Here is a 25,728-nt window from a genome sequence, read left to right as displayed (position 1 = left end):
GGGTGATGATGTTCTAAACTTAAATCATAAAATACTGTAACAATTTACATCATATACTTTTAACTGAATATTCTGAAACCATTGACGGGCACACTTTAAATGGGTGAGTTTTAAGATGTATGATTTACATTGCAATACAGACATATTTTCTAAATGCTTACAGAGAGAGGGCAAAAACCTCAGCCTACCAAAAGAAATAATCCTAGACACACACTCTAGAATACTCACAGGGATTAGCTCCATCAGTCACAATTAACATCCGAAGGGAACTCAAGCTCACATCTCTTTGGTCCCGATGTGCCATCATAGCCCAGTGCAAGTCCCGACACTTTACTAAAGCTACCTTAGCTATAAATTCAAAAGGGATAAAGTTAACACACACATGCATGTTAAATGTGGCAGATTAATATACTATAATAAGATTTTCAATTATTTTAGGGATCCTGATTTTCACTTAGAGAAAATAAAAAGCTATTTTTTAAAAGATTTATTTTTATTTTATTTATGCATAGAACTAAGCTGTAGGCCAGAGGTGCAGGGGGTGTGAGGATTTACCAGAGAGAGAGTAAGGAGCAGAACAGGCGGATCTACTGAAATACACTGAGGGGAGCAGCAGGTAAGACAGGAGAGGCTCCCTGGCCAGGGACTGAACGCCAGCAGTGGCTGGTGATAGCTTGATAGCGCTGAGACTTAAACCCCTGCACCACTAGGGAGGCCCAAAAAATAAAAAAGGTTTTAAAGGACCTGTGCTGAGGTAGCAGAGTCTCACTGATATGCAAATGTTCTGCGCACTGTGACCTGTGGACAGGCCATACATCTCAGCCAAGAAAGCACCGAACACCAAAGCAATATAAGCAAATCATGGCTCTGATTTGGGCCAGTTCATTGCAATTCTTTTTTTTTTTTTATCAATGGGACTCGTGTGGAGACCTGCTATTTATTTATTTATTTTTATTTATTTGTGGGACCCTTGCCGGCGGCCAGGGAACGAACCGGCGTCGCAGAGGCTGCGGCCAGCCTCGCAGCCCAGCGCTCAACCGCTGCGCCACCAGGGGAGGCCCTCATTGCAATTCTTAAGGAAGGATGGTGGTGTGATGATATGATTTTATGAGTCACCAAAACGAAGAATTACGTCTCTAGAAGGGCAAAGTGAAAAATCTCTAAAATCCTAGCTCAAAAACAGTCACATAACTAAAATTTAGATGCTGTGTACAGCTACCTTTGTGGGCGTGTACTCTCTGGACCCAGGAGAGAGGACAAGTCTTCATAACAGAGTAGGGTACGCTAATTGTGTGCATCTTATTCATTACATTCTGAAAAGCAAAGAAAGATAAAAAGTATTCAATATCTAATTCACACTGAGCATTTTAAAGTTCAACTAATATTTTGTTAATGGTTTTAATCATGCATAATATTCAAAATCATGCGTTTTGAAAATAACCTGAAATAGTAACTCCAAGGCTGAAGACCTTTCTGCTATCTTCCCTCAAATCTGGTTGCTTTCTCTTCTCAGAGATAATCACTGAATCTGTCCTCATAAAAACAGTGTATTGTCCATAAAGGTTATCACACTATACAGCTGCTTTTTTTCTAATTGTTTTAGCACTAATTCTATGTACATCAATATAAGAAATCTACATAATTCTTGAATTGTTGAACAGTATTCCATAGGATAATATGTAATATCATAATTTATACCACAATTTATATGTGTGAACCTATTTCTCACACTTTTGTTTTCCCAATTACAATGTTTCAAGGAACATTATTTGTACTTATTTCCCTATACACATATATAAGTGTTTTTCTAGGGTTGATACAGAAAAGTGGTACTGTTAGGTCATAGGATATAACTTTTAAAAAAATGTAACAGTGTCACACTGCCCACCAAACTACTAAGCGCTTTCATCATGCTCATGCTTGCCACCTCAAAGGGTTGGGTATTAAAAAGCAAGAAATAAAAATTTTCCTGTTGCTTAGAGAAGGTCCTGGCCATTCCTATTAGGCATTTGGGTGATAAAGCTGAGTGAGCTGAGGGGTCCTACACATTGGTCTCTCTCCTGCCATCCAAACAACATATACCTAGGTAATTCTGGTACCCAGAGACCAAGCCTGGCAGAGTAACTAGTCTTGCATTTAGGCTGGTCATTTTGCTCATTACCAAAGTGACCCAACCAAATAAATTAAGATCTTTTCTCTCCTTCCCCCAGGTTTCTAGCTACAATGACAAACTTTTATATGTCAGGGAAAGAATGATGTTTATAACTATTTCTTCACATTATGTTCCTAGCTTGCTTTTCAGATCATAGGGAGAAGACTGCCTCTAACTCCTCACAAGGAATTTATTAACCTATGAGTTTTAAAAAAGGGCTTCAGAAAAGAGAAGGCAAGTATGTACATTTGAGGAATAAGAATCTTAATTTGAGGTGTCACAAGTGAAAATGGAGCCTCCTCATCTTTCCCCATGCCTCATTTTCTATCCTTTTCCAGACTACTGCAATGTGTAAAGAAGTTGAACAAGGTACTTACTTTTCAACTATAGGATCCTGGACCTCTACCTTCCCCTCCTAACCAGCATGTTATGTATGGTAGCTTTTCCTATGTGAAATGTCCCTTCTCTGTTTACTCCCCAAATTTCTTTATGGCTAAATCTTACCCATTATTCAAAGACCAACTCAAATGTCACTTCTTCCATAAAAACTGTCTTGATTCCAGAGCTGGCAGGCACTCACCTTTCTCTAAATCTCATAGAATGCTTGTTACTTATTCCTCTCTATGGAAAGCAGCCTGATCTACCTTGTTACTCTAGTGTTTAGCTGCAGCAGCAATTTATTCAATACATTTTGCGAATGAGAAGGTTAAATGTTATTAATCATAGTCGTGAAGTTCGAATCATATTTATGTAAGCCTTTCATCAGAAAAAAGGTAAATATCAAACAATTTTTAGAAATCATAATAGTCACTTGCAGAATCTTTTATACTTTGAGACATCACAGCAGATGTTTTAAAAAATTTTAATCCTAAATTCTTCCACAATTAAGGAAAAACAGAATTATATTCTCATTTTAAAAAAATTACTATTTGTACTATAAGATCAAATTCCTCTGGAAAATATTACTGGTCTTTTGTGGGCTTAAACTTCAGACACTGAGAAATGTTCTGGTCACACAGCATGCATTACTGATTTGAATCACAAGCATAATTTTCACTAAAGGCCGTCATTCCAACTTACCGCAAACATGCCATGCCACAGCCCAGCATCTTTCTTAAAGTCTAAAACATTTACCACTGTTTCTCCTAAAACAGAAAAAAAAAAAAGGAAAAAAAATAAAAAGGAAATCCTCTTTAGTGTTAAGTAGCAAAGACACATAACTAATTTTGTGCTTTTAAAGAAATCACTCTTGGGAGCTTTTGATAACTTGAAGGTCTCCTCAAATTGACAGGACTAATAATCATAGGTCATAGGCTAATAATGATATGGTCAGAAAAGAGACAGTGAGTTCAAAACTCCTTTGACTTAGTGACTGTCTTCTGAGATATTAAAATGTTGAAATACATATACATATGTAAGCTACACACACACATATCTTTCTAAGCACACTTATACAGCTTCATCTCTAACAAAATGGGCCATATACTTCTATAACTAATTTGTTTCCACTTAATGATATGTTGAAACAATTTCCCCATGTTTAATATTCAAGAACATGAACTTTAATACCTTAAGGTATAACCACTGATGTATTTAATCAATGCCAATTTCTTGGCATTTTGATCGCTTGAATTATATACATTTTTTAACCACACAACAATGCTTTTCTATAATGCATTTAACTAGTTTCACTTTATGAAAGGAAAATAAAACACTAAAATAACATTGTTAAGAACATTGTAAGGTAAATAGTCAAAGTGTATCTCTATCTCTATCTCAATACATCTAAAGTTCAACAATACAGAATACATTTTTGTGTTTTAATTTCTTTTTTTGGTAGTCGAATTTCTTCCCTAACTCCAAATGTATAACTGATGGTAGTTCTATATATAGGAGAAGGTAGAGATATTTGACATTCTGCAGCTAATAAACACATGGTTTAAATTAGTTTTCTATTTCTGTACTCTAGAAATCATGGTTTCTAGATTTCTACTTGGTTTGCCAGGAATTTTAGTTCCTTTAAATTACAGCATATTTTTGAAAGAGAAGAAAGCAAAAAGCACGCCAAGAATGTGTTATAAAATTTCACTCTTGATTTGGTCATTAACTGGAATCCATCAATGAGCACCCTGCTCACAGTCACAAACGCCTGTGCTCACAGGGAGGCAGTCATGGGATGGAGTCTGACCTTCGGAATAATTGCAGGCCTGGGACAGAGCTTGGCAGTGAGACAACATGGCAAGTCGGGACACTGTAACTCCCATGACACTCCCTTCTTTGCTTGTTTTATACTAGGAAAAAACACACACACAAAACAAAGATATAAGAAACACAGTAAAATGGGTTATTTCAAATAGCAAAACCAGAATCCAAAAATGAAACCAAAGAAGTCATATTAATGGGCTGAACTTCACATGTTTTATATGACTATTCCGGGCTTGAAATTTGGGTTCCAAACTCTCATCACACAAAGACAGGACTGGGGAAATGACAAAGTTCAAAAAAATATGTGTGAAAAAGCCTTAAAAGTGTAATTGGTCATCAGTGTAAAGTGACTAAACGAGGCTACAACAAGTAAGAGCTTGAACTGCATTAAAAGCAGCGCTGCACGAATACGCAGCAAGCGCGCCATGGCACACTTAAGGGCATGGAAGCTGTGGCCCGGGTCTGTCAGAAGCTCCCAGACTGGGAGGAGGAAACCTAGAAATGGCCTATTGATCAATCATCTGTAAGTCTGATTTTACCTCAATGCTTCATTCAAGTTGCTTTTTACCAAGATCAGCAATTTTTTGGTTGTTTAAATCAAAAGGATATATTACATACTTCATGTTTTTTTAATTAAGTTTATTTATTTTCTTACATCTTTGTTCATTTTTGTTCAGTATTTGATCTCTCCCCATCGGTGTAGTCCCTGTGATCCATTCATGAACCCCTACCATGACAGCACCTGTGATCCATCACCACAGTCCTGAGTGTTCTTCCCTCCCCTGTTTTGACCCTTCTCCTACCCCTCCCCTGCTGTGCATATTTTATCTTATCAGATCTTTCTGCAACATTTGACTACTTCCTTTCTTGGTACTTTCTCTTTCCTCTCTCTCTTACTTTCTCTGCCCATCCCTTAAAAGCTGGCATTCCTTTAAAATTCTGTTCTTTCCTCCTCTTCACTTTTTTCCATCAGGATACCATGTCCTGATAACTCCCAACTCTCTGCGTTTAGACCAGACCTCTCTTCAGAGATCCAGGGAATCCCAATATACCCAGCACTTCACCAATCCTTTGCCCATAAAAACTTTTCTTGCTGTTTTCTATCTTAGTGAAGGAGGCTGCCATCTTTCCAGTTGCCCAAGTCAGATACTTGGGTCTCTCTTGCCTCCTCCCTCTCCAGAGTAAGTCACTAAGTCTTACCTATTTGACTTTCTCACTGTCTTCCAGGCTCCATCCAGTTGTCTCTGTCCCCACCACCGTGAGCTGGGTTTCACCCAGTAAATGTAAAAACTGGTCTCTCCATTTTCCTTCTAAACCCAATGGAACTAGGTAATTTTTTTAATAAGCTGTTTATTCTTATCACACATCTACCAACAGCCTTTAGTAGTTCCCTATTTTTCACAGGACACTTGAGCTTCATTAGTAATGTCCTATGGGTAATAGGAGGGTCATCCCAAGTGAGAACTGCAAGTTAATTCATTCAGAACATCAGGGTGTGTAGAGGTACTAGCTCTAAGGGAGGCCAGAGAATAAAGGGGAAGCCACCTATTGAAGGGCCCTTCACCAATAAAGATGGAAAAGCACAGTCAGTGAGGCAGCAGACTTGACAGAGCAGTCCAGGAGGCGAGGGAGCAATTTTAGGGAAGATGGAGTACTGAACCATGTCATCACTGAGAGATGAGATGGATTCAGAGTTTTCCATCAAATTTGGCGTTTTAATTGTCTGCTTATTTGTCTGCCATTTAAACATACTCAGATCTCTCCCATTTTTAAAAAATAATCCTTGCATACACTATCACATCACCTTTCAAAGCTACTTACTGCCCACCCTCTCCCCTTTTAAAGCCAAAGTTATTAAAAAACTGTCTAACCTTGTTGTTACCACAAGACTCATGGCTGGGTGAATTTTTCCCCCATTTTTTTGAAGTTATTTGGCTTGTTTATTCATTAATTTAGCAAACACTTGGTGAACATTTACTAATGTGTCTCAAGCAGGATGCAGAATGGTAGAGAGCATAGCTTCTGGAGTGAAAAACTCATTCAAACATGTGCGTTTGAGTCCTAGCGAAATCATTTTTAGTCTAGGAACTTTGGTCAGTTACTCAAGTTCCTTGACATCTTACTCTCTTCATCTACTAAACAGGTTTATTAATAATCCCGGCCTCACAAGGTACTTGTGAGGACTGATTGAGAAAATGCATTGAAGGCAGTTGGCCTAGTGTCTGGTATGCAAAATGAATTAATCCCTCACTGGATCAAGTTCTTATACTGACCTTCAATGCCAAACCCTCTAGCCATTTGTTTATTCTTGCTCTTTTTCTTTTATCTATTGAATCTGTTCTTTTGAGGCACAACTAGTTTACCTTGTCATTGTTCCACAATCTGGCTTCCTCTTTCCCCCAAAAGAGCAGGAAAAATATCACTGCCAGTAAATCATTTATTAAACCTTGTACTTCCCTAAATCTTTTGTAACTATCTTATGTGGCAAGAAGCAAATTCTTTGCTGTCTTTCTCTTGACCGTGTATTTGTTAAAAATAATTAAAATAGAAAGTCCATGTCAAGGCATTTTACAAGCCAAAAGATGGAAATCTAACAAAGCAGGACAACCTTCTAATATTAAAACTCCAAAAAGTTAAGTTTTAAGTTTTGTAAGCTAGCAACTAATGCCTAAAGAAAAGCCAGAATGTATCTAGTCCCAGGACTCACCTCAATGTATGCAGGTTCTGTACCAGCAGGTGAGATGTGGGGCTGCCAGTCTTTAGGTGGTTTTGAAAGGTACTTGGAATCTGTAACAACCCACTTGAGCCGGGGCCAACCTAAATCAAACCCAAAATAAAAACTGAATTGCCTAAGGCATAGGGGAAGGAGTTTACATTGAACTGGTCATTATAAATATCAAAAGACTAAATCAAGGTCACATTAATTGGTAAAATACTTTACTTTTATTAGCTTTCAGTGATAAATCACCAGACAATTATACCTTCTTTTAAAAGCACAATGGTTCCACATGCTAACCCAGGTCTTGACATTACCTCAACAATTGGGAGGTCCATTTGGCAGTGGAAGTCCACTGAGGTTAGTGGTCTATCCTCTGTCTCTACATGTAGCATTTAGCTTTAGTGAACAGAGTGGTAGCTTTTTCCAACCATCAGCATAAAGGTTAAGGGTGTGGGCTGTGGAATCAGACAGATTTGGGTTCAAATCGCTGCTCTGCCATCTATTAGCTGTGACTTTGGGCAAGTTACTTAACCTCTCTGTGTCTCAGTTTCCTCACCTGTAAAATGGGGATAATAATGGTACCTACTTCATAAGATTGTGAGAATCAAATAAGAAAATATACGCAAATTACTTAGTTATTAAATTAAAACGCTAAAGTACTCAGCTTTAAGTTTTAACAGATAATTCAAGTATAACTATGACTAACCTTTAAACTGTACTATTTCTCCATTCTGCGTTTTTGGCAGTCCCTTTAGGCAAACTTCACTGGTAAGAGCTAAAGCAATACCACAGCTTCCTAGCAAGAAGCCAATCTGCTGCCCTCCAGCATCCTGCGGAGAGAAGATAATGAGCACAGTAGGTGAGTGAACATGAGCACACCCATGTCCACAATCTAACACTTAGCAATGCTTTGGCACTTGCCTAATAACATTCGTGGAACCCCACTGATATCTGGCAATCAGCAAAATCCACTGAAAATATGTTTCCTCCAAATAATTTCTACAATATAATGATTTTCTGAGTAAAAATCAAATATTTTACTAACCTGACATTACTAATGATGAATTCTTTCAGACAAATAAGACTATTTTACTCAAAGGTTAACAAAACACTGATTAATTTCAGGCAAATGAATGAATGTGAACATGGCTAAGCTGCCTTGCCCTACCTCCACCCCAAATCCCAAAACAGAGCAATTTAAGTTAGAATAAAATAAATATTATAGACACAAAATGTCCAATGAAAGTGAATGGATCGTTATGCTTGTTTTATTACTCCATTTCAAAAGTGGTAGATTACTTAACAACATCAGCAGCAAAAACAACCAAAGATAAAGTCTAAAATATCACCATTAAAATATCATTTTAAAACTATCTTATGAAACCACACAGTCAACTTAAAAACAAAGAACAACCCTATGATTTCTGATCAATCTAAAAACACTATATCATCAACCAGAGTTTCAGTAATATTACCAATATAATTCCTTTCAAAAAAATTTTCATGTAAATCCAGTCTGTACCATATTTGTCTTTATCATCAACTGTGAATAATAAACCACATGAGAAAATTAAGAGTCAAACAGCTCGTGGAAAAATCATTCTGTTGAAGTTACAAGTGTACTTTGCTACAGATGCTTCATTTCAGTAGGGCTCAAGTGTGGTCAGACTAAAATCTTACACCCTGGAGGAGTAACAAGCCATCAGAGCATCATTGTTTGACTTAATGGCAATCCTAGTTCAATTGATAAGAGTTAAAGGAAATCCCTTTACAAAACAGTCTCACCTACTGCACATGGTAACTGTTGCAAAGTCAAGTATGCCCCGATGATTTTTAAGTAAAATCATATATAATAGTATATATAATAGTACAAGAATTCTTGGTTGAAAATGTTATTTGCATGAAACTCTTAATAAATAATATTTTTACAACTTTCATGTTTTTAGAAAGTGGAGCACTTAAGAAAATCGTCATACTGTTCCCAGTGTCCTGACGGAGCCAGTCAATGCAAGAACCTGATTGATGCCCAACATGTCACTTAGGCTACGTTCCTCTTAAATTAAGCGATGTTACCTTTCTGGTAAGGGGTACTTCTATAGGTACTGGAATCACTTCTGCCAGGAGACATCCATAAAAAGCCACCATAAACATGACCGGATCATTATTGGGGTAAACCAGGGCAACCTAAAACATAATGACATTCACTAACAGAACTAAGAACAGATTAATGCTTTCAAGGTCACTCCCTAGGATAAACACTTATATATAACATTTATCATGAATACAATAAATCAAACTATTTAATAGCCTAAGGGAACTTAAGTTATCAAAAGGGATGCACAAATCTAAGACACATTTTGGGAACCATAATGCAATTCATCATCATGGTCATAAGAATTTTTCACTTAATAGTACTGGTGAGTTAGCCATAAACAATTCACCTGAAGCAGTAAGCTAATTACTTGTGAAACCCAAAACAATGTTTCAGAAGAGGGCTAGAGATAAAATAAATGTAATGGATCTCTATAGATAGACTAGCATATTCAATATGCTAGTCTATCTCTCAGGGAGGACCTTCAAGCATTGAGTGACTTGATTACCACCTCGGGGTAAGCCTAAGGTTTCTTACTATTTGACAAACTTGTTGCATTAATCCTTTCTCACTTCACTAACAAAGCAAGTATTCTGGAATGAAGGCATTTGGTAACAGCTATAAGCAATACTGGCAGAAACCATTATAGGTATAAAGTTAATTTATTTTAAAAAAAAAACAAAAAACAGTGAAAACCTCTATATAATATAGCCAAACCCGTGATCACTGACTTCCTAATTTACTCAAGGAATGCAAAACACAGAAATTACTATCATTATAGAGTTTGTTATTTGGCTTTGATATTCACATATTAACATTTGAAATTTAATTATGCCACCAGATTTTCCCTTCTTTAGCTTCAAATTCTCTTAGCCCACTCCCAAGTTCAATGTTGAACCTCCTAGAGTTTTAAAACATACAAATTCCGGGCCTCCCCGGTGGCGCAGCGGTTGAGCGCTGGGTTGCGAAGCTGCCCGCAGCCTTTGAGGCACCAGTTCGATGATCCCCGGCTGCTCCCCGGCCACCGGAGGAGGGTCCGGCCACCGGAGGAGGGTCCCACATGGTGCGAAGACCTCTCCTGCTGCTCGCTGCTCCCCTCAGCAGTGTACTTCAGTCCTTCTGCCTGCTCTGCTCCCTGCTCTGGCTCTGGTGAATTCTCTCACCCTCCCGCGCTTCTGACTGTACCCAGTGCTTATATATATAAAACAAACAAACAAACAAACAAATAAAAAAAAAACATACAAATTCCATAAGACACTAATCCAAACAACTCATCTTCCTCCCACATGTGTCTATGTTGCTAGGAAGATATAAAATCACCTTCTTAGCGTTCAGTGAGAATTAGGAAACACTCAGGAGTCATATTTATAAACAGAAGTCACCCTTTAGGTACCCTTTGTCACAATGCAAGAATTTTTTTAAAAAGACTATTTTAGAAGATCCAATCATTATGAGTCCATAATTACTGGAAGAACTATTACATAGTTACAGTGCTTCATTCTACAAATTCCAAATAAAAAATTAGTAATTAGGGCCTCCCCTGGTGGTGCAGGTGGTTGAGCGTCGCACTGTGAAGCTGTCCGCAGCCTCTGCAGCGCTGGTTCATTCCCAGACAGCCAGCGAGGGTCCCACATGGCGTGGCAGACCTCTCCTGTCCCCTTAGCAGTGTACCTCTCTCCTTAGCAGTGTACTTGTCAGTCTGCCTGTTCTGTTCCCCACTCTGTCTCTGGTGAATCCTCTCACCCCCCCGCCCCACCTCTGACATGTATCCCAGTTCTCGTATAAATAAATCTTTTAAAAAAAATTAATAATTGGTGGTAAGATGTAATCATATTTAGAATAATAAGAAAAAAAATCTTCAAAAATCTAAAAAACATTTCATGTCACCTCCAATTAAAGAAGAAATTAAATGATGTCAATGTCTCTTCTTAGAATTAACTTTTTTTTAAACAGAAAATCATTTTAAAAGCTTTATGGCCACTTTTAAAGAAAAAATTAAAGAGTAAACTTGAAAGCTAACTATAACAGTATTTTGACAACAAAATACTTAGGTTTCTCTCTTCTTTAAATTAACATGGCAAGAGCTTACTGATTAGCAGCCACAGGAAGAGACATATGAATTTCCTTCAATCCGAATGCAAGAATTATCACCTGGTATTAGGTTAATCTGGATTGGAATCAAACTATTTTCATTTTCTAAGAATTGTGCTGATGTATATATAAAAATCCAGAATGAGTATATTAGAAAACACAAAACATCATCTCCCAAAAACCAAAAAAAAACAATTACCCTGTCTCCAGGTTTTAATACAGGCTCATTTTTGGTCCCCAGTTTATTAAGCAGTGTGTAGGCCAACTTTAAACTTCTGCTCCACAACTTTCCTGAAAAAAGAAAAAAAAGGTGTTATATAGAAAAAACATGGGCCTACTTTAGAGAGAGGGCATTCAGTTCAGCAGCACATTTAAGAAGACACTGTTCACTTCCAAATGATGGCAGGAGAAATACTATCTCTGACAAACAGAAAGCCGCTTCCCCTAGTAAAGTGCTATTACATTCACTTTAGTTTACAAAATTTAGTCTTGCCTCCAAACAAAAAGAAAATACAACTGGACACCCACTCTAGATAATATTTCAAATTCTTTTCTGAAGTAACCTGAATATCTTTAGAAATAATTTGATGTGAGCAGATTATATTTAAAGGGAGGGAAACAATTTTTAACACAACACTGAAAACTATGTGTTTCCTTATAGAAAGCTATTTAGATACTTGAGGTTAACTACAAAGCAAAAGTATGACTCAAATGATTACATATTTCATACCACTGTATTTATAGACAATGAAATAGAAATCACATGAAACATGCAGCTACATTCACAGATTTTAAACAAACATGAAAAAAATTAGCCAGTTCACTGCTTTCTTTAAGGGATATATGGATGATATTAATATACAGCTACTGGAATGAATGCTAAGTTACTAGGAGGAGGCCTATTTACCCCTGTGTCTGCTCCCCCACAACCACCCTTAGAAACTCTTATTTTAGATTACAAAAAGGAAAGAAGAATCAGCTACTTTGAATAGACATTTTAGTTCTACAAATAACTCATCTAGAGAAGTATCTAAAGTTAAACTCACGTCAAACTGTACAATTCTTTAAATAAAAAATATCCTCTAAAATTATTCTGCATCTAGAGATAGATACAGAGCACTCCATATATGAAGGGGAAAAGCAACCTATTTGAATAAAATAGAATAAAATCTCATTCATAATTAGTTGAATACTTTGTTATTTAAAAAAAGAAAGTTATTTAAAAGGAAAAATAAATGGCTTTTATTTTTTTTTAAAGAAATGAGAGGCAAAACTAAATGGGAAAGCACTGACTCTTGGTTCCCTAGATAATTCTATGCCTATTATACACAAGAGGCAAGATGAAGTAAATGACAAAGACCTAAAAAGTAATCATTTTCAATTTTTAGATAAAACGATCTGATTTTTACCATACGTTCTTAATCTTGCCCAAATATCTTCCTAAAATCTTTTTATGTTAAAGCATCAGTAGAGTTACGAAGCCCATCTCTTCACTTTACTCTTTTAAATGACACTTTAGCAAAAGAAAATATTTGGTGATGGTTGTACTTGGAATTTAGCATCTCATTAAAATAATTTAAAACACAAATTGAAACACAACGATGAGCAACTGCTAAATGTCAAGATGAAAACACTCCCCATGATAATCTGAAGATCTGTTGGAGGAAAGAAAGGAGCAGCAATCTTGCAAACTCACCATATGTCAGAGTGTAAACTGGCTTCCCCGTCACATCCAGTGCAGTTAGACAGGGACATTTGGCTTGAGTGGTGCCCCAGCGCTGCAGGGCAGACTCGAGAGCAGGAGGCCAGTTACAGATGACTCCCAGGGGCTCTCCCTTCACGGGGGTCATCTGCCGTCCCTCAGGCTTAGGCTGGTTGGGGTCTGGTTGAGGTACTGCACCAAAAAACCCAAAGAGGTTATGCAAATAAAATGTCAATTAAGTACATATATCCACTAACACAACTTAGCGCTTTAATCTCAAATATATTTCCCTTTCACCTTCATCTTTATCTAGTTTAAACTCACTCTGAGGAAAGAAAGGACATCATTAGAAATAGTAACTGATAAAATTGGGTCTTTATTTTTCTCACAGAACTGTGAATCATTCTTAAAATACATTAAACAACAAGCAAATCCTGACAAAGCAAATCACTGACCATATAGAAAAGAACAAAGTACAAATTTCCTTTTTAAGCAATTTTACAATTTTTAGTAAACTTGTTTTTAAACCCTTAAAGTTTGTGTTCAATGTTAGAAAGCCAGGTCCTACTTAAAAGGTTATGACTAATGAAAAAGAAAAGGTGAGTCAGAAAACCCAAGTTTACAATTATTTTTTACTAATGTGAACTTAGACAAAATGAGTTACCTGGGCCTTACTCTCCTTATCTGTAAAATGGAAATAGTAACATTTATAGCATAGTCATTATTAGACTCAAACAGTATCAGGTCCAATAAGGTTCCATGTCTTCCTACCTTTGCACATATCTCTCATTCTTTTGCCTCCTGGTGAGCTCATACTCATCCTTCTCAAGATGCAGTTTAAACAGCACTATCCCTGGACCATCCCTAGTCCTCTGACTGAGCACTCCCACACTAGGTGCTAGTCTGACCTTTTCAGAGCATTGAGGATCCTCAAGGGCTTCTACTATACAAAAGTTTTTCTCCCCCTAAGACTGACAGCTTCTTGAGAGAAGCCATGGTAATTCTTCTTTATTGCCTACTCAATCAATGTTAATTAAATTGAACTAAACCTGGAGGGAAAAAAACACTGCATTATTAACATGGTCATTCCAGAAAATTTGAAGTGAATGATATTTCTGTTCTTTCAGATAGATAAAACTAAACTCCTCTTAATTGTTTTTATAATAAAGGTACTATTTGAATAGTAAAAAAAAAAATCTGTTAATTTTACACATGGGACAAAAAGTTAAATATTTACTAAGTGTCAGTTATGTACACAGGATGTGGAAAACACTGAGGAAATACCATACATATCATTCTTTGAACAAACATATTGTTTCTAACAAGTGCTAAGTACAAGAAGTAGTTTCCAGAGGGCAGCATGTCTCTCATACGCACACAGTCTCTCTCTCCGAATAAACACGAGCCACACATGACAGATACATATGAGAGACAGATGAGGGCCAATCACCAGCTAAGGGGTGGTCACCCAATGAATCTTTTTTTTTTAAGATTTATATGTATTTATTTATGCATATAAGCACTGGGATGTAGGCCAGAGGTGCAGGTGGTGAGAGGATTCACCAGAGAGAGTGGGGAGCAAAACAGGCAGATCTACTGAAACACACTGCTGAGGGGAGCAGTAGGCAAGACAGGAAAGGAAAGGTCTGCTGCACCATGTGTGTCAGCTCCCTGACTGGGGATCGAACTCATGCATTAGTGGCTGGCGTTAGTTTGATAGCACTGAGACTTTAACCCTGAGCTACCTGTGAGGCCACCAATGAGTCTTAAAGGGTTAGAATTGACCAGGCTATGGGAAATGAAAGGAGCTTAGAATGGACAGAATGATCAATCAGCATCAGATAAACAAATAGAATAGAAAATAAATACCTTCAACTTAACAACACATTTGGGAAACTTACTTAAAATGTGTTGATTCATTTTTCTACTGACATAAACTGATACAAAAAATAAATTTGCCCTGGGTAAATAATGTTTCAGCTGCCTTTCTACTTTGTATATTCCCAAACCCTGAGCCATCAGTTAAGCTGTTAAAAAAAAAAAAGATTTGATTCTACATAAAAAGCTTTGCTTTTATGCACAGACTATATAAGCATAGTTTACCGGTCACGTTTGCACATATTGTCATCCACTAGGCCTCAATGCAGACCCTGAGGCACATCCTCAAGACTTTCAAGACTCTATAGGTATTTTACTTTTCCAAAGATAATTGTATGCAACTGCTTCATATTTATAATCTGGAAAACTGATAGTTTTATTCTGCCAATGAAGACTATGCAGGTATGATTCCTATTAAACCTTGAACTTAATTTGCCTGGTCAAAAACAATGCTAGGAAGACAGGAGAGGCCATTACTGACACATAAGCACCGTGAACATCAATACATCAAGAAACATATCCATAGTTCCTTGAATTTAGTGACACCTAAAGAAGCAGAAATGCATCTTAACTTCTTATGTGAGATCACATTGCTTCCTGCTGTATAAAATAGGCTAAGACCAGGTCTAGGCTACTAATGTTCCTAGTTGCATTAACTGGTATGTGATCAAAGCCTACTTAAGTCTCAAGGAGTTAAAAAGGACTACGAAGCTACCAAGGCCAAGTTCTTTGGACAAAAGTTTTCATTAGGTGGACCTATTTATCACCTAGCTTCAATAATTACCAAATGGCAGCCCTCATTTGATCTATAAGCTCTCCTCCCAATCCTTCCTATTAAACTGTGACATCATATAATTTCATCCATAATTGTTTTAATTATTGAATGAATAAACCACTGACAATCACCACTCCCCTATGAAGCTTTCCTCAACCACACAGAGGAAAATGATTTCTTGTTTTCTCCCAACTGCCTATATAGTACATACTTATTGGCTTAAGTTTCATATGGACGTATATCAGCGCTAGTCTAAGTTGTAAACAACACAAAGGAAGAGACTGTAAGTTCATAAATCTTTGAACCTTTTTCACCACCTATTAGGTTGTGTTGTAGAAAGCTGACACACACGTGCTGAGTGGCTGATTTATTAAAAGGACTGGATAATACCCAAAATACAAAGCAAACCTTTGAGATCAAATTTGATATCCATATCCTAGGATAATGCCAATTATAAGTAATTTTTAAAATTATTTAAGAAGTTCCTAATTTCAAACGCGCATTTCCATGGATAGTTCTATGTTCCATAGTTATTTTTTTGCCTACTTCTTTCCTCCCTCCCCCTTATTTTTCATCTGAGATCTAAAATATAAATGATTCTTAGGTGAAGAAGAACAGAGAACTATTATCTTTGGGGAAAAAATGATGTCTTTTCCATTCTTATACCCTAGATATAATACTTGTTTAAGAAATATTAAGGAATAGGGGCCTCCCTGGTGGCGCAGCGGTTGAGCGCTGGGTTGCAAGGCTGCCCGCAGCCTCTGCAGCGCCGGTTCGATCCCCGGCTGCTCCCTGGCCACCGGAGGAGGGTCCCACATGGCGCGCAGACCTCTCCTGCCGCCCGCTGCTCCCCTCAGCAGTGTACTTCGGTCCTTCTGCCTGCTCTGCTCCCCGCTCTGGTGAATTCTCTCACCCTCCCGCGCTTCTGACTGTACCCAGTGCTTGTATGAATAAATAAATCTTAAAAAAAAAAAAAGAAATATATATTTTTTGTATTATTACTACTACCTTCCACAATTTCTTCAGAGTCATCCACAAAAAATTCTTTTAAGGGAGGTCTTTTAGGTCGTTTCAGAGTGTTGAGAAGCTGCTGGATTTTTGTGGATACCCTGCTATTGACAGGAACACCTACAGGGGAGAAAATGCTAAATTAAAATTCATTGATTTTTAAGGATATTTCAGTTCCTCAGTTCTCTTAGGAGCTTTTACTTCTAATGAATTCTGATCTCTGCCTACAATCTCATTATATTTCAATAGGAACAAATAGGAACAAATATGCACATGACATGTTTTATGAGACTGGAGAACAAATACAGAGCTATTTTTAACATTGCTTAAAGGTTTCATCTAATCTTTATCTATTCTTTTCTTTCTCCATATTTAGCTTTTTGCTCAAAGTATTTTGGAAAGTATAGGCTAATCCTGAACAAGTATCAGTGCTGCCCCTATGCAGACTACTGAATAGAGGGTTCTCAAGATGACTGGGTTAGTGGGGCAAATGCCATGTAGTTCTGCAACTCCTGGACTTGTCAGGTGCTACACTTATAGTCTGATTTTTTCCAGTTTGACTTAAGCCCCTACTTAGTTACTAAAAAGAACTCCCTACCATCAGCTGTATCCATAAGACTGGACCTGTTGGATCCTTTGTGCATGCCTTTAACTATCCCCGAGGGGGGCAGGTCAATATTTGCTGGGCGTATTGAGGAAGATGATGAGGAGGAAGAGGTAGTTGTTGTGACATCAGGGGGAGCAGAGAAATTCTCTAAGAGAGAAGAAAACAAAATTCAGAATTATATTACTTCAGCAGTAAAAATAATAATTTTTAATAAGGAAGACAACTATATAAATAGGGCACTAATTCATGTAAAACAGTATTTCAAAACAAATTCTTCTAGCAAGACATAACAGGAGAGCAAGAGGTTAGCTCAGGCTTATTAGCTTTCCAAAATTATTATTCTCAAGAAATCCAGTAGTAGCCTTAGTAAATCACATACGAAATGTTTCTTAAAAACACTCTCTTCATTCAGACAAAGGGACTGATAGCATGCTGAAGGTTAGAATTAGACATTTAGTAGTAAACTTGTTAATGTCGCATATACACAGGTTGATTCTTCATGATGCATACCTGAAACTTATATAATGTTAAAACATTCCTTCAATTTAAAAAAAAAAAAACCACACATACATTTTTTTTTACACAGAAACTCTGGGAGAAATCCATGCTATAAAAATAATCATAATAAAAAATTGCCAAAGTGACTTCAAAAGGACACCAAAGTGAGAATGACCATAATGGCTACCAATGTTCTACTCGCTTGAGTGTTTCCACATGTCTGGTGGTTTATCTATGTTTTCTCTTCCATCAAAGACAAGTAATGTCTTAAGAGTGTTTTCATTCAGGTTTCCAGATGAAGAAAACCATATAAAGTCCGCTAATAGTTTTTACAAAATAACACACAGGTAACTTGGATCGACTTGACAGACAAGGCACTTCCCTTGCTGTAAGTGTGATTATCAAGTGTTATTGTGCTCTGCTACATGTAAGGATTCTTCATATGGAGAAACCAAATGAAACCACTGGAAGAGGGCCAGTCAACAGGAATGTATTAGAATGAAAGTTGAAGAAAACACCTGAAGAAGAAAAAGAAAATTAGAGGAAGTAAATTATGACTCATAAGAATAACAAAAAGCCACTCAAAAATTCAAAAAAGGAAAAAAACAATTTCTAAAATCAACTTGGGAGTAAAGTCTCCATCTATGTCCAAAAAAGTCTGTAGATTTTGGGCCTCCCTGGGGGCGCAGCGGTTGAGCGCTGGGTTGCGAAGCTGCCCACGGCCTCTGCAGTGCCAGTTCGATCCCCGGCTGCTCCCCGGCCACCAGAGGAGGGTCCCACATGGCGCGCAGACCTCTCCTGCCGCCTGCTGCTCCCCTCAACAGTGTACTTCGGTCTTTCTTTCTGCTTGCTCTGCTCCCCGCTCTGGCTCTGGTGAATTCGCTCACCCTCCCGCGCTTCTGACTGTACCCAGTGCTTGTATAAACAAATAAATAAATAAATCTTTAAAAAAAAAAAAAAAGTCTGTAGATTTTAAAGTTTTAAATATTCTTTCTATAGGATAATGGTAACAAGCATTAAAAAATGTTCATTTGACCCAATAATTTCATTTATAGGAATACATCCCAAGGGAATAATCAGATAAATACATAGTTGTATATTCATTCCAGCAGTTTTTATAATGGCAAAAACTGGATACTACTTAAAAGTACAAAATGGGGAAGTGGCTAAATACATCCTGGCACAGTCAAAGAATGGCACATTTAGAAACCATAAAAACAATAGTATAATTCTGTATTAATGAAATGAAAGATGCTTGTGATATGCTGCTAAGAAAAGCAGGTTATAAATACTGTTAAGTACAATTTTGTTTTTGTAAAAATAAAACAAAAAATCTTACATATTCATCTGCAAATAAAGTATAGAAGGATGTAAATTGAAGTGAAGATGTTAAAAGTGTTATCTTGGGAAGGTAGATTATAGATTACTTTTCCTGTTATCTGTATTTTCAAATTTTCTGTTAGGAACATGATTACTTCTGTTAATGGAAGCATCTAAAAGGTACTATGCATAAAGGCAGGTACAGTTAATTGGATATCAGGACAATATTTTCAATAAGTGAAATTTTTTTAGACAAATGTGGAAATAAAACCTGACTCAAACAGGACCCTGTTGCCTACCCTCCCCAAAAGAAAAGGTGGTGAGCACGCTGGTGTGCAGCTGCTTTAGGAAGTTCCATGAGTTACAGGCAGAGCTAAGAATACAGGACCTGCCATCAGCTGTTGGCACTTGGCTTTTTACTGTGGGCAATCATATCCTCAAAGTAGCTATTTCCTTTAAAAATTACATGCTTGAATTTAAAATTTCCCAGGTTTTCAGAAATCCATTATTAGAATAACGATAGACACAAAGTGATGGAGAAAGATCACTGCTATGAAAATTAAGACACCAAAATGCAACTGATTGTTAAGAAAAAAGGGAAAAGTATCACAGACACATGATGTTCATATACATCACTCAGTGCAATGTGGACAAAACCAATTAAGCAAAAACAGAGTTCTAAGCTCTATCTTTATCTACACATGTCACAAACTCTTAAAAAACACACACACAAAAACATAAAGCAGAGCCAAGCAAAAGCTACACTCCATAAAGGAGCACTGGCAGCAGGTAGCAGCAGCTCACAGAGTACCAACATCGTCAGTCTGCACACTCCAGCTGTAGCAATAACACAGCAGCAAGGACAATAAATCCAGTCTTTATAATAAAGACAAAGGGCTTTGTCTTAGTGCAGAATTTTTTTGGGTAAATGTTTTGTTTTGAGAAAATGTAGACAACAATCCTGCAAATGTCTAAGATGTTACAGGTTTTAACACTTTGAGTACAGGGAATATTCTTCAACAGGGATAACCCCGTGCTAAGACTGGTGTTATATCTTGCAGCTTGAGTATTGCTTATGGAAATAGCTATGGCTTCAGGTGGGCAATCCTATGTACCAACAAAGCAGATAATACCTATCATTCCAAATGTATTGCTGGTGTTTCCATCTTTGCCTCATTAAGTTTTTTTCTGACTCTAATTTTTAGGGCACTCTGAAAAACCTACTACAAATCATAAAATATTTCCTGGATATTGGGAGCCAAATGGAAAACAATTTGGACTTCTTGGATATATCCAGTGCCTACCTATTCGAGTATTGGCAAAAACATCAGCTAGAGACCCACTGGTTCCTTTGACCTCTCCATGGGACAGCGTAGAAGATGCAGATGAAGAAGTGGACGATCCCTGAATTGAACGGTTGATCCAGGACTCAGCATTCTGTAAGCTCTGTTGCAAGGCAGCAGAGAGCGCAGCTTGGCGTCTCAGAGAACCCTCATCCTCAGAGGCCGAAGACGTGTCTGTGTGGAATTAGAAAAAAAGAAGTTCTCGATCCTGCCTAGAATACAGACCTTTCAGTTCTTGCTCATTGACCACACATTCAATTTTGACACCAGCAAAACATTCCCATTTTTAAGGTAGTTTAACATGTCTTTCTCAAGAATCCTGAGTAAAAGTCCACAGAACAAAATCGGCAAAAGTAAGACAGCCCAAATCTATAGGCAATTTAAAGTTTGTTTGTTTTTTAAAAACCCTTTAAGTATTTAAATTTCATTGCTTTTTCTGTTCTGAGCTTAATCAGTAGCTAAATTCTCCTGACTTATATCTACTTATGTTCCAAACAGTACTGAAGTGCTTATGTATCTCTCTCAGTCTCTGAGAGTACCTTGTGATAGGATGCTACCCTGATTTTGACAAGTACTTATTAATTAGCGTCTTCTTACAAGGAAATGATCTTGATAGGGAAATAGAAAAACTTATTTTTTTATTAGCAAAAACTTAAGCGTCGACCAGTAAGGTTGGTACACTGATGCGGAACAAGAAACTGTCTTAGCCTAGAAGCAGTCATGGCTTTAGTGGAAAGGTTGCCTGGCCAAAGGCCACACACAGGTAAGCTTTCGAAACATGGCAGGAGATAGAACAGATCTGTGTTTCTCTTCTTAACTCTCAGTCAGAGAAGACTTGTGATAAATTCATTGATGTCTGTATTTAGCCTGGCTCTGACTTCAGGAAAATAAGGCCTAAATTAGAAAAGCATGTTGAAAAAGAATTTAAAGAAAAGTTCAACCAAATATAGAATAGTTGAGGGAAGTAGAAGTTAGGAATTAATTCCAGGGCTCTAAGCTTATGAAGCATACAAGTTCAAGGGTATCTGGTCTAATGTGGGGCCTTCTTATAATTTGTGACCTGTGTACTGATTTTCATTCAATTAAAAAAATAAATAAATATTCTGTGGTTAGTCCTGCTAAACACTTTTCTCTAACCCATGTTTAACTGTAGTTTATGTTCTACTCTGGTTCAAAGAGTCAGAGATAACTAACAAGGCGGCTATATGCTACTAGCACCCAAAAACAGAAATTTGAACATAAATGAGTAATTTAATCTAGAAGTCAAAATTTATAGATTCAGCAAAGGAAAGCTAAAATAACGATTCTATCCTTGACTCCTGCTCAGGATCACCTCCAACTTATTATCTCATGTTAAAGGAGAGCGGAGGTTCAAAACTTATTGCTTTTGTTTTCTGCAAGTTACAGTAATACTATAAGCCCAGAACTATGTCATATTCCAAAGAGTCTGAGATGCATGAATTCTTAGGAGACAAGTTCCCTAAAAAGGCTTAGTCTACTGCCAGAGACAAAAAAGTGCAAGAAATGCTAAGAAATGGGGTAAGGAAAGGGCTTCACAGGAAAGACACCAATTTTAGGGATTTTGAGTACTTCTATGTAAATGGGTAAAGACATCTGAAGAGGTAAGGGGTAAAAATGAGGCAGGAGAGGTAGTGGCCAGACCCTAATGGAATTAGCAAAGAAATTCTTTAAAAGGGGAAAGAGATCTGAAATGAAAGAAAAAAGAAAAAAGAAAATTGATTAAAGAGAAGGGCAAAGTATAACCTTTTATTTAAGCAAAGTGTTTTGCAAAATTTCAGGTATTAGTCTAACATTTCCTCTGTACTTTTGGAGGAAGAAATTTCTGCCTATATGCTATTTGCATATATGCTAAAGAAAAAGGGGGTGGGTGGAGGCTTGTTATGGAACAGGTGAATCTGACCCTAAGCATTTTTAGAACAGTACTTCTTGGGATCCCACAAACTCCACTGGATTTGCAGGCTGTCTTTATTGCATCGTTTATTTTAATTTGTCTAAGTCTAAAATCAGAATAACCCAATTTTTAAAAGATAGTAAAACCAGTATTTTCATGATTAGGTTTATGGAAAATTGGCTTCATTATGTTTCTATATTGGATCAATTATGTAATTAGGTGTATTGTTTCAATTCAATTACCTCATTTGCTTGCCAGTTCTCCTCAGAGGATTTGGTGAGTACAACTGTGGGGGCAGATTAGTATAGCAGAAATAATATGGCTTTCATGTCCATTTTCCATTTGAATTCTGGGATCCATCACTTACTAGTTAAGTGAATTGGGGACAAAATTATCCCTCCAAGAAGGTGGTTTATTGCTCATCTATCAACAAATGCTACTGGGAACTACACTGCTGGTAGGAATAAAATGGTGAGCAGATGACAGAGTTCCTACTCTAAGAGGACTGAGACTTTAGATTTCAAAGCAGGGACCTTGAGGAAGTGAGGCCTAAACCAAAGCCAGAATGTTAAGCAGGACTCAGTTATGTGGGCTACAGAGGTAGGGGGCAACAAGAGTCAGGGAGCAAGAACATCATGTGAGAAAGCTGGGAGGGGACAGAAAACAAGGCACATTTGAAGATCTGAGAGAAAGGAGACTTAGCTGAAGCACAGGATAGTGATGAAAGATGAGGCTGGACTGCTCGACAACATCGGGCTGCTAAGGGCTAAGTAACACATGCTAAGGAAACTACGCGTTATTTTAAGTGCATCAGGAGCCCACAAAATGAGACAAAGTACTAAAAGCACCACCAGTAGTACCAGAACACAGCAGCTGGCCAACAAACATTAGTTTCCCTTCTCCCCGAAAAAAAACTATCCTAAGTTAGCTCACAGACACAAAACGGCTGAGCAAAACTTAAAGTCGTTCATGTGTTTATTTTTTTTTTCTAAAGATTTATTTTTATACAAGAATTAGGTACAGCCCAGAGATGCAGGGGGTGAGAGGACCCACCAGAGACAGAGCGGGGAACAGAACAGGCAGATGGACTGAAGTACACTGCTGAGGAGAGCAGCGGGCGAGAGAGGAGAGGTCTGTCCTGCCATGTGGGTTTCTCCCTGGCCAGTCAGGAATCGAACTCGTGTTGCAGTGGCTGCAGATTTCTTCATAGGTTGCATCTTAACCCCTGTACTACCAGGGAGGTCCTGTTCATGTGTTTAGATCATGTGAAATGTAAGCCACTGGGCTGGGACAGTCCTTTTTAAAAATATAAATGAGGGGCTCCCTGGTGGCACAGTGGTTGAACGCTGGGCTGTGAAGCTGCCTGCAGCCTCTGCAGCGCTGGTTCGATCCCCAGCCACCGGCGAGGGTCCCACATGGCATGCAGACCTCTCCTGCTGCGTCCGCTGCTCCCCTCAGCAGTGTACTTTGTCAGTCTGCCTGTTCTGTTCCCCGCTCTGGCTCTGGTGAATTCTCACCCTCCCACACTTATGACTATACCCAGTGCTTGCATAAATAAATAAATAAATAAATAAATAAATAAATAAATAAATAAATAAATAAATCTTTATAAAAAAATAAAAATAAAAATGAGCTACCTTAAATACACATGTTTATCTGGCAGCTTTAAAAAATTTTTTAGGGTAACTGTTATGCAGGAAATTGCTATGATTAGCCATATGATTAAATTAATATTCATAGAAATAAGGCCACATTTCCCCACTGACACTGCTTTGGTTAAACATGAAACTCAAAGCTTACCTATCGTAACTAAAGTCCCTTGCCTAAGCCTTGACATAAGTACCACAAGTCTACAGGTGAGATTATAAAAGGCTTAAAAAACTTGGGGAAATGATGTATTTTGATATCCTCATTACCTGAACTGTGCTAAAGGTGTGTGAATTTGCTGTATTATAACTTAGACAAGTATATAGTTTAAATGTGCTGTTTATTTTGTGTCACTTATAATTTAATTAAGCTATAAAAAAGACAAACTTAAAAAGACTTGTGAGGGGAGAAATGATGCCTTGGTAAAAGGACAGTATTATCTGAGTCACTTAATATACCAAGGAGAAGCTGACAAGTTTCTGGAAAGACAGAGTCTGCCTCTGGGTTCACACAATTCCACCCCATCACTGACTTTCAATGATAATTCTCTCGCTCTCTCTCCATCTTATCTGTATTTTAAAAACTGGTTTATATTTTATTTAGTATTTTCTAAAGGGAAGTTTTCCTTCTCTTGTTTCTAGGAGGGAATTTTCAAGGTATCTAATTGACTACATATTCAAGAAATAGAAGTCTGGCAAGTTATTAATCAGATTTCTCATTTGTAAAATGGAATAGAGTTTGTTAAGAGAACTAAAAATGAAAAATTATAGGTGTTTAGTGCTTTCATTGCTACACAGAGGATATTTAATAAATGATAGCTATGAAATTACTTTTACTAGCAAACCTTACGTTTTACAATCAACTACTGAAATTAATTCAATCTGATAAAGTGGGTTTTAATTGTACTTTGGCTTAAAAGATATTGTTTACTAGTCTCTCAAATAATTGTGGATCATTGCTCATAATCCATACCAGAAATGAAAGCCTGCTATTAAAATGATCTGAATATTAAAACAGAGCATATTTATCAAGGCCTAATTGTCAAAATTAGAATATTTGGGGAGACTACGCCCCCAATTTAGACTGGTAATTAAGACTGACAATCGCTTCCAAATTCAAGTTAACTGGCTGATAAATGTTTGGGCTATTCTCTCTCGGATGGGATAACTATTTAATTTGTTTGGAATACTACTCATTCCAGCACCATACATACATGATTATCTATTAAGAAAGGAATTTCCAGAGAGAAGACTTGGAGGAGGCACATGGAGCAAAGACATGTAAAGAATAAGCTACTTGCTTCTCAGCCTTGGACTTGTACCAGGGACTTGGGGAACATGGAAGGTTGTTGAGACACTTGGAGGAGACGTGGGTGAGAGAACCACGAGGAGGCTGACAATGGCGTCCTTTATCTTGACTTGTATTTTGATTGTGCTCTTTTTTCCTTACAGACTTGTCTGGTCCTTTTGCCCCTTTCTTATAGTTCCCTGTCAGAAGATGCCTCAGACTTGTGGCAAGCCTTTGGGGCTCAGTGGCCTCACTTTGAGCCAGGTAACTCTGGGTGTTTCATTGGGAAGCTATTATCCTTTCTCTCCTCTCTCTTTCTATGCTGTGCACACTAATTCTATCAAAGTTCTTTTCTTTTGGGAAAAAAAGAATTTACTTTAGTAAAGTAAAATACAAAATCAAGATTTGAGTCCGACACATAATTGCACTTGATCTGAGGCAAATAACTTAGTTACTATGACCATGTTTGTTTCCACTCTCTAAAGGAATCTG

General features: G+C 37.4%; 1 protein-coding gene across 2 annotated transcripts in view; it reads right to left on the bottom strand.

The window, feature by feature from the left end:
- The window catches only part of DIP2B (disco interacting protein 2 homolog B), a gene marked incomplete at both ends in the record, with an annotated part of 180,658 nt that overhangs the window by 37,305 nt on the left and 117,625 nt on the right, over positions 1–25,728 (bottom strand). The window contains 12 exons of one of the 2 annotated variants that reach the window (XM_084256214.1): positions 229–348; positions 1,220–1,313; positions 3,233–3,297; positions 4,341–4,443; positions 7,065–7,174; positions 7,783–7,906; positions 9,150–9,260; positions 11,459–11,550; positions 12,956–13,153; positions 16,620–16,742; positions 17,221–17,376; positions 20,352–20,564. In XM_084256214.1, coding sequence (XP_084112340.1) covers positions 229–348; positions 1,220–1,313; positions 3,233–3,297; positions 4,341–4,443; positions 7,065–7,174; positions 7,783–7,906; positions 9,150–9,260; positions 11,459–11,550; positions 12,956–13,153; positions 16,620–16,742; positions 17,221–17,376; positions 20,352–20,564 — 1,509 coding nt within the window. The remainder of the gene's footprint in view (positions 1–228; positions 349–1,219; positions 1,314–3,232; positions 3,298–4,340; positions 4,444–7,064; positions 7,175–7,782; positions 7,907–9,149; positions 9,261–11,458; positions 11,551–12,955; positions 13,154–16,619; positions 16,743–17,220; positions 17,377–20,351; positions 20,565–25,728) is intronic. The other variant, XM_084256213.1, reaches the window with a different exon arrangement.

This window comes from Talpa europaea (genome assembly GCF_964194135.1).
Source record: "Talpa europaea genome assembly, chromosome: 15".
Classification (NCBI taxonomy): domain Eukaryota; kingdom Metazoa; phylum Chordata; class Mammalia; order Eulipotyphla; family Talpidae; genus Talpa; species Talpa europaea.
This window is presented reverse-complemented; position numbering and strand designations above follow the sequence as displayed.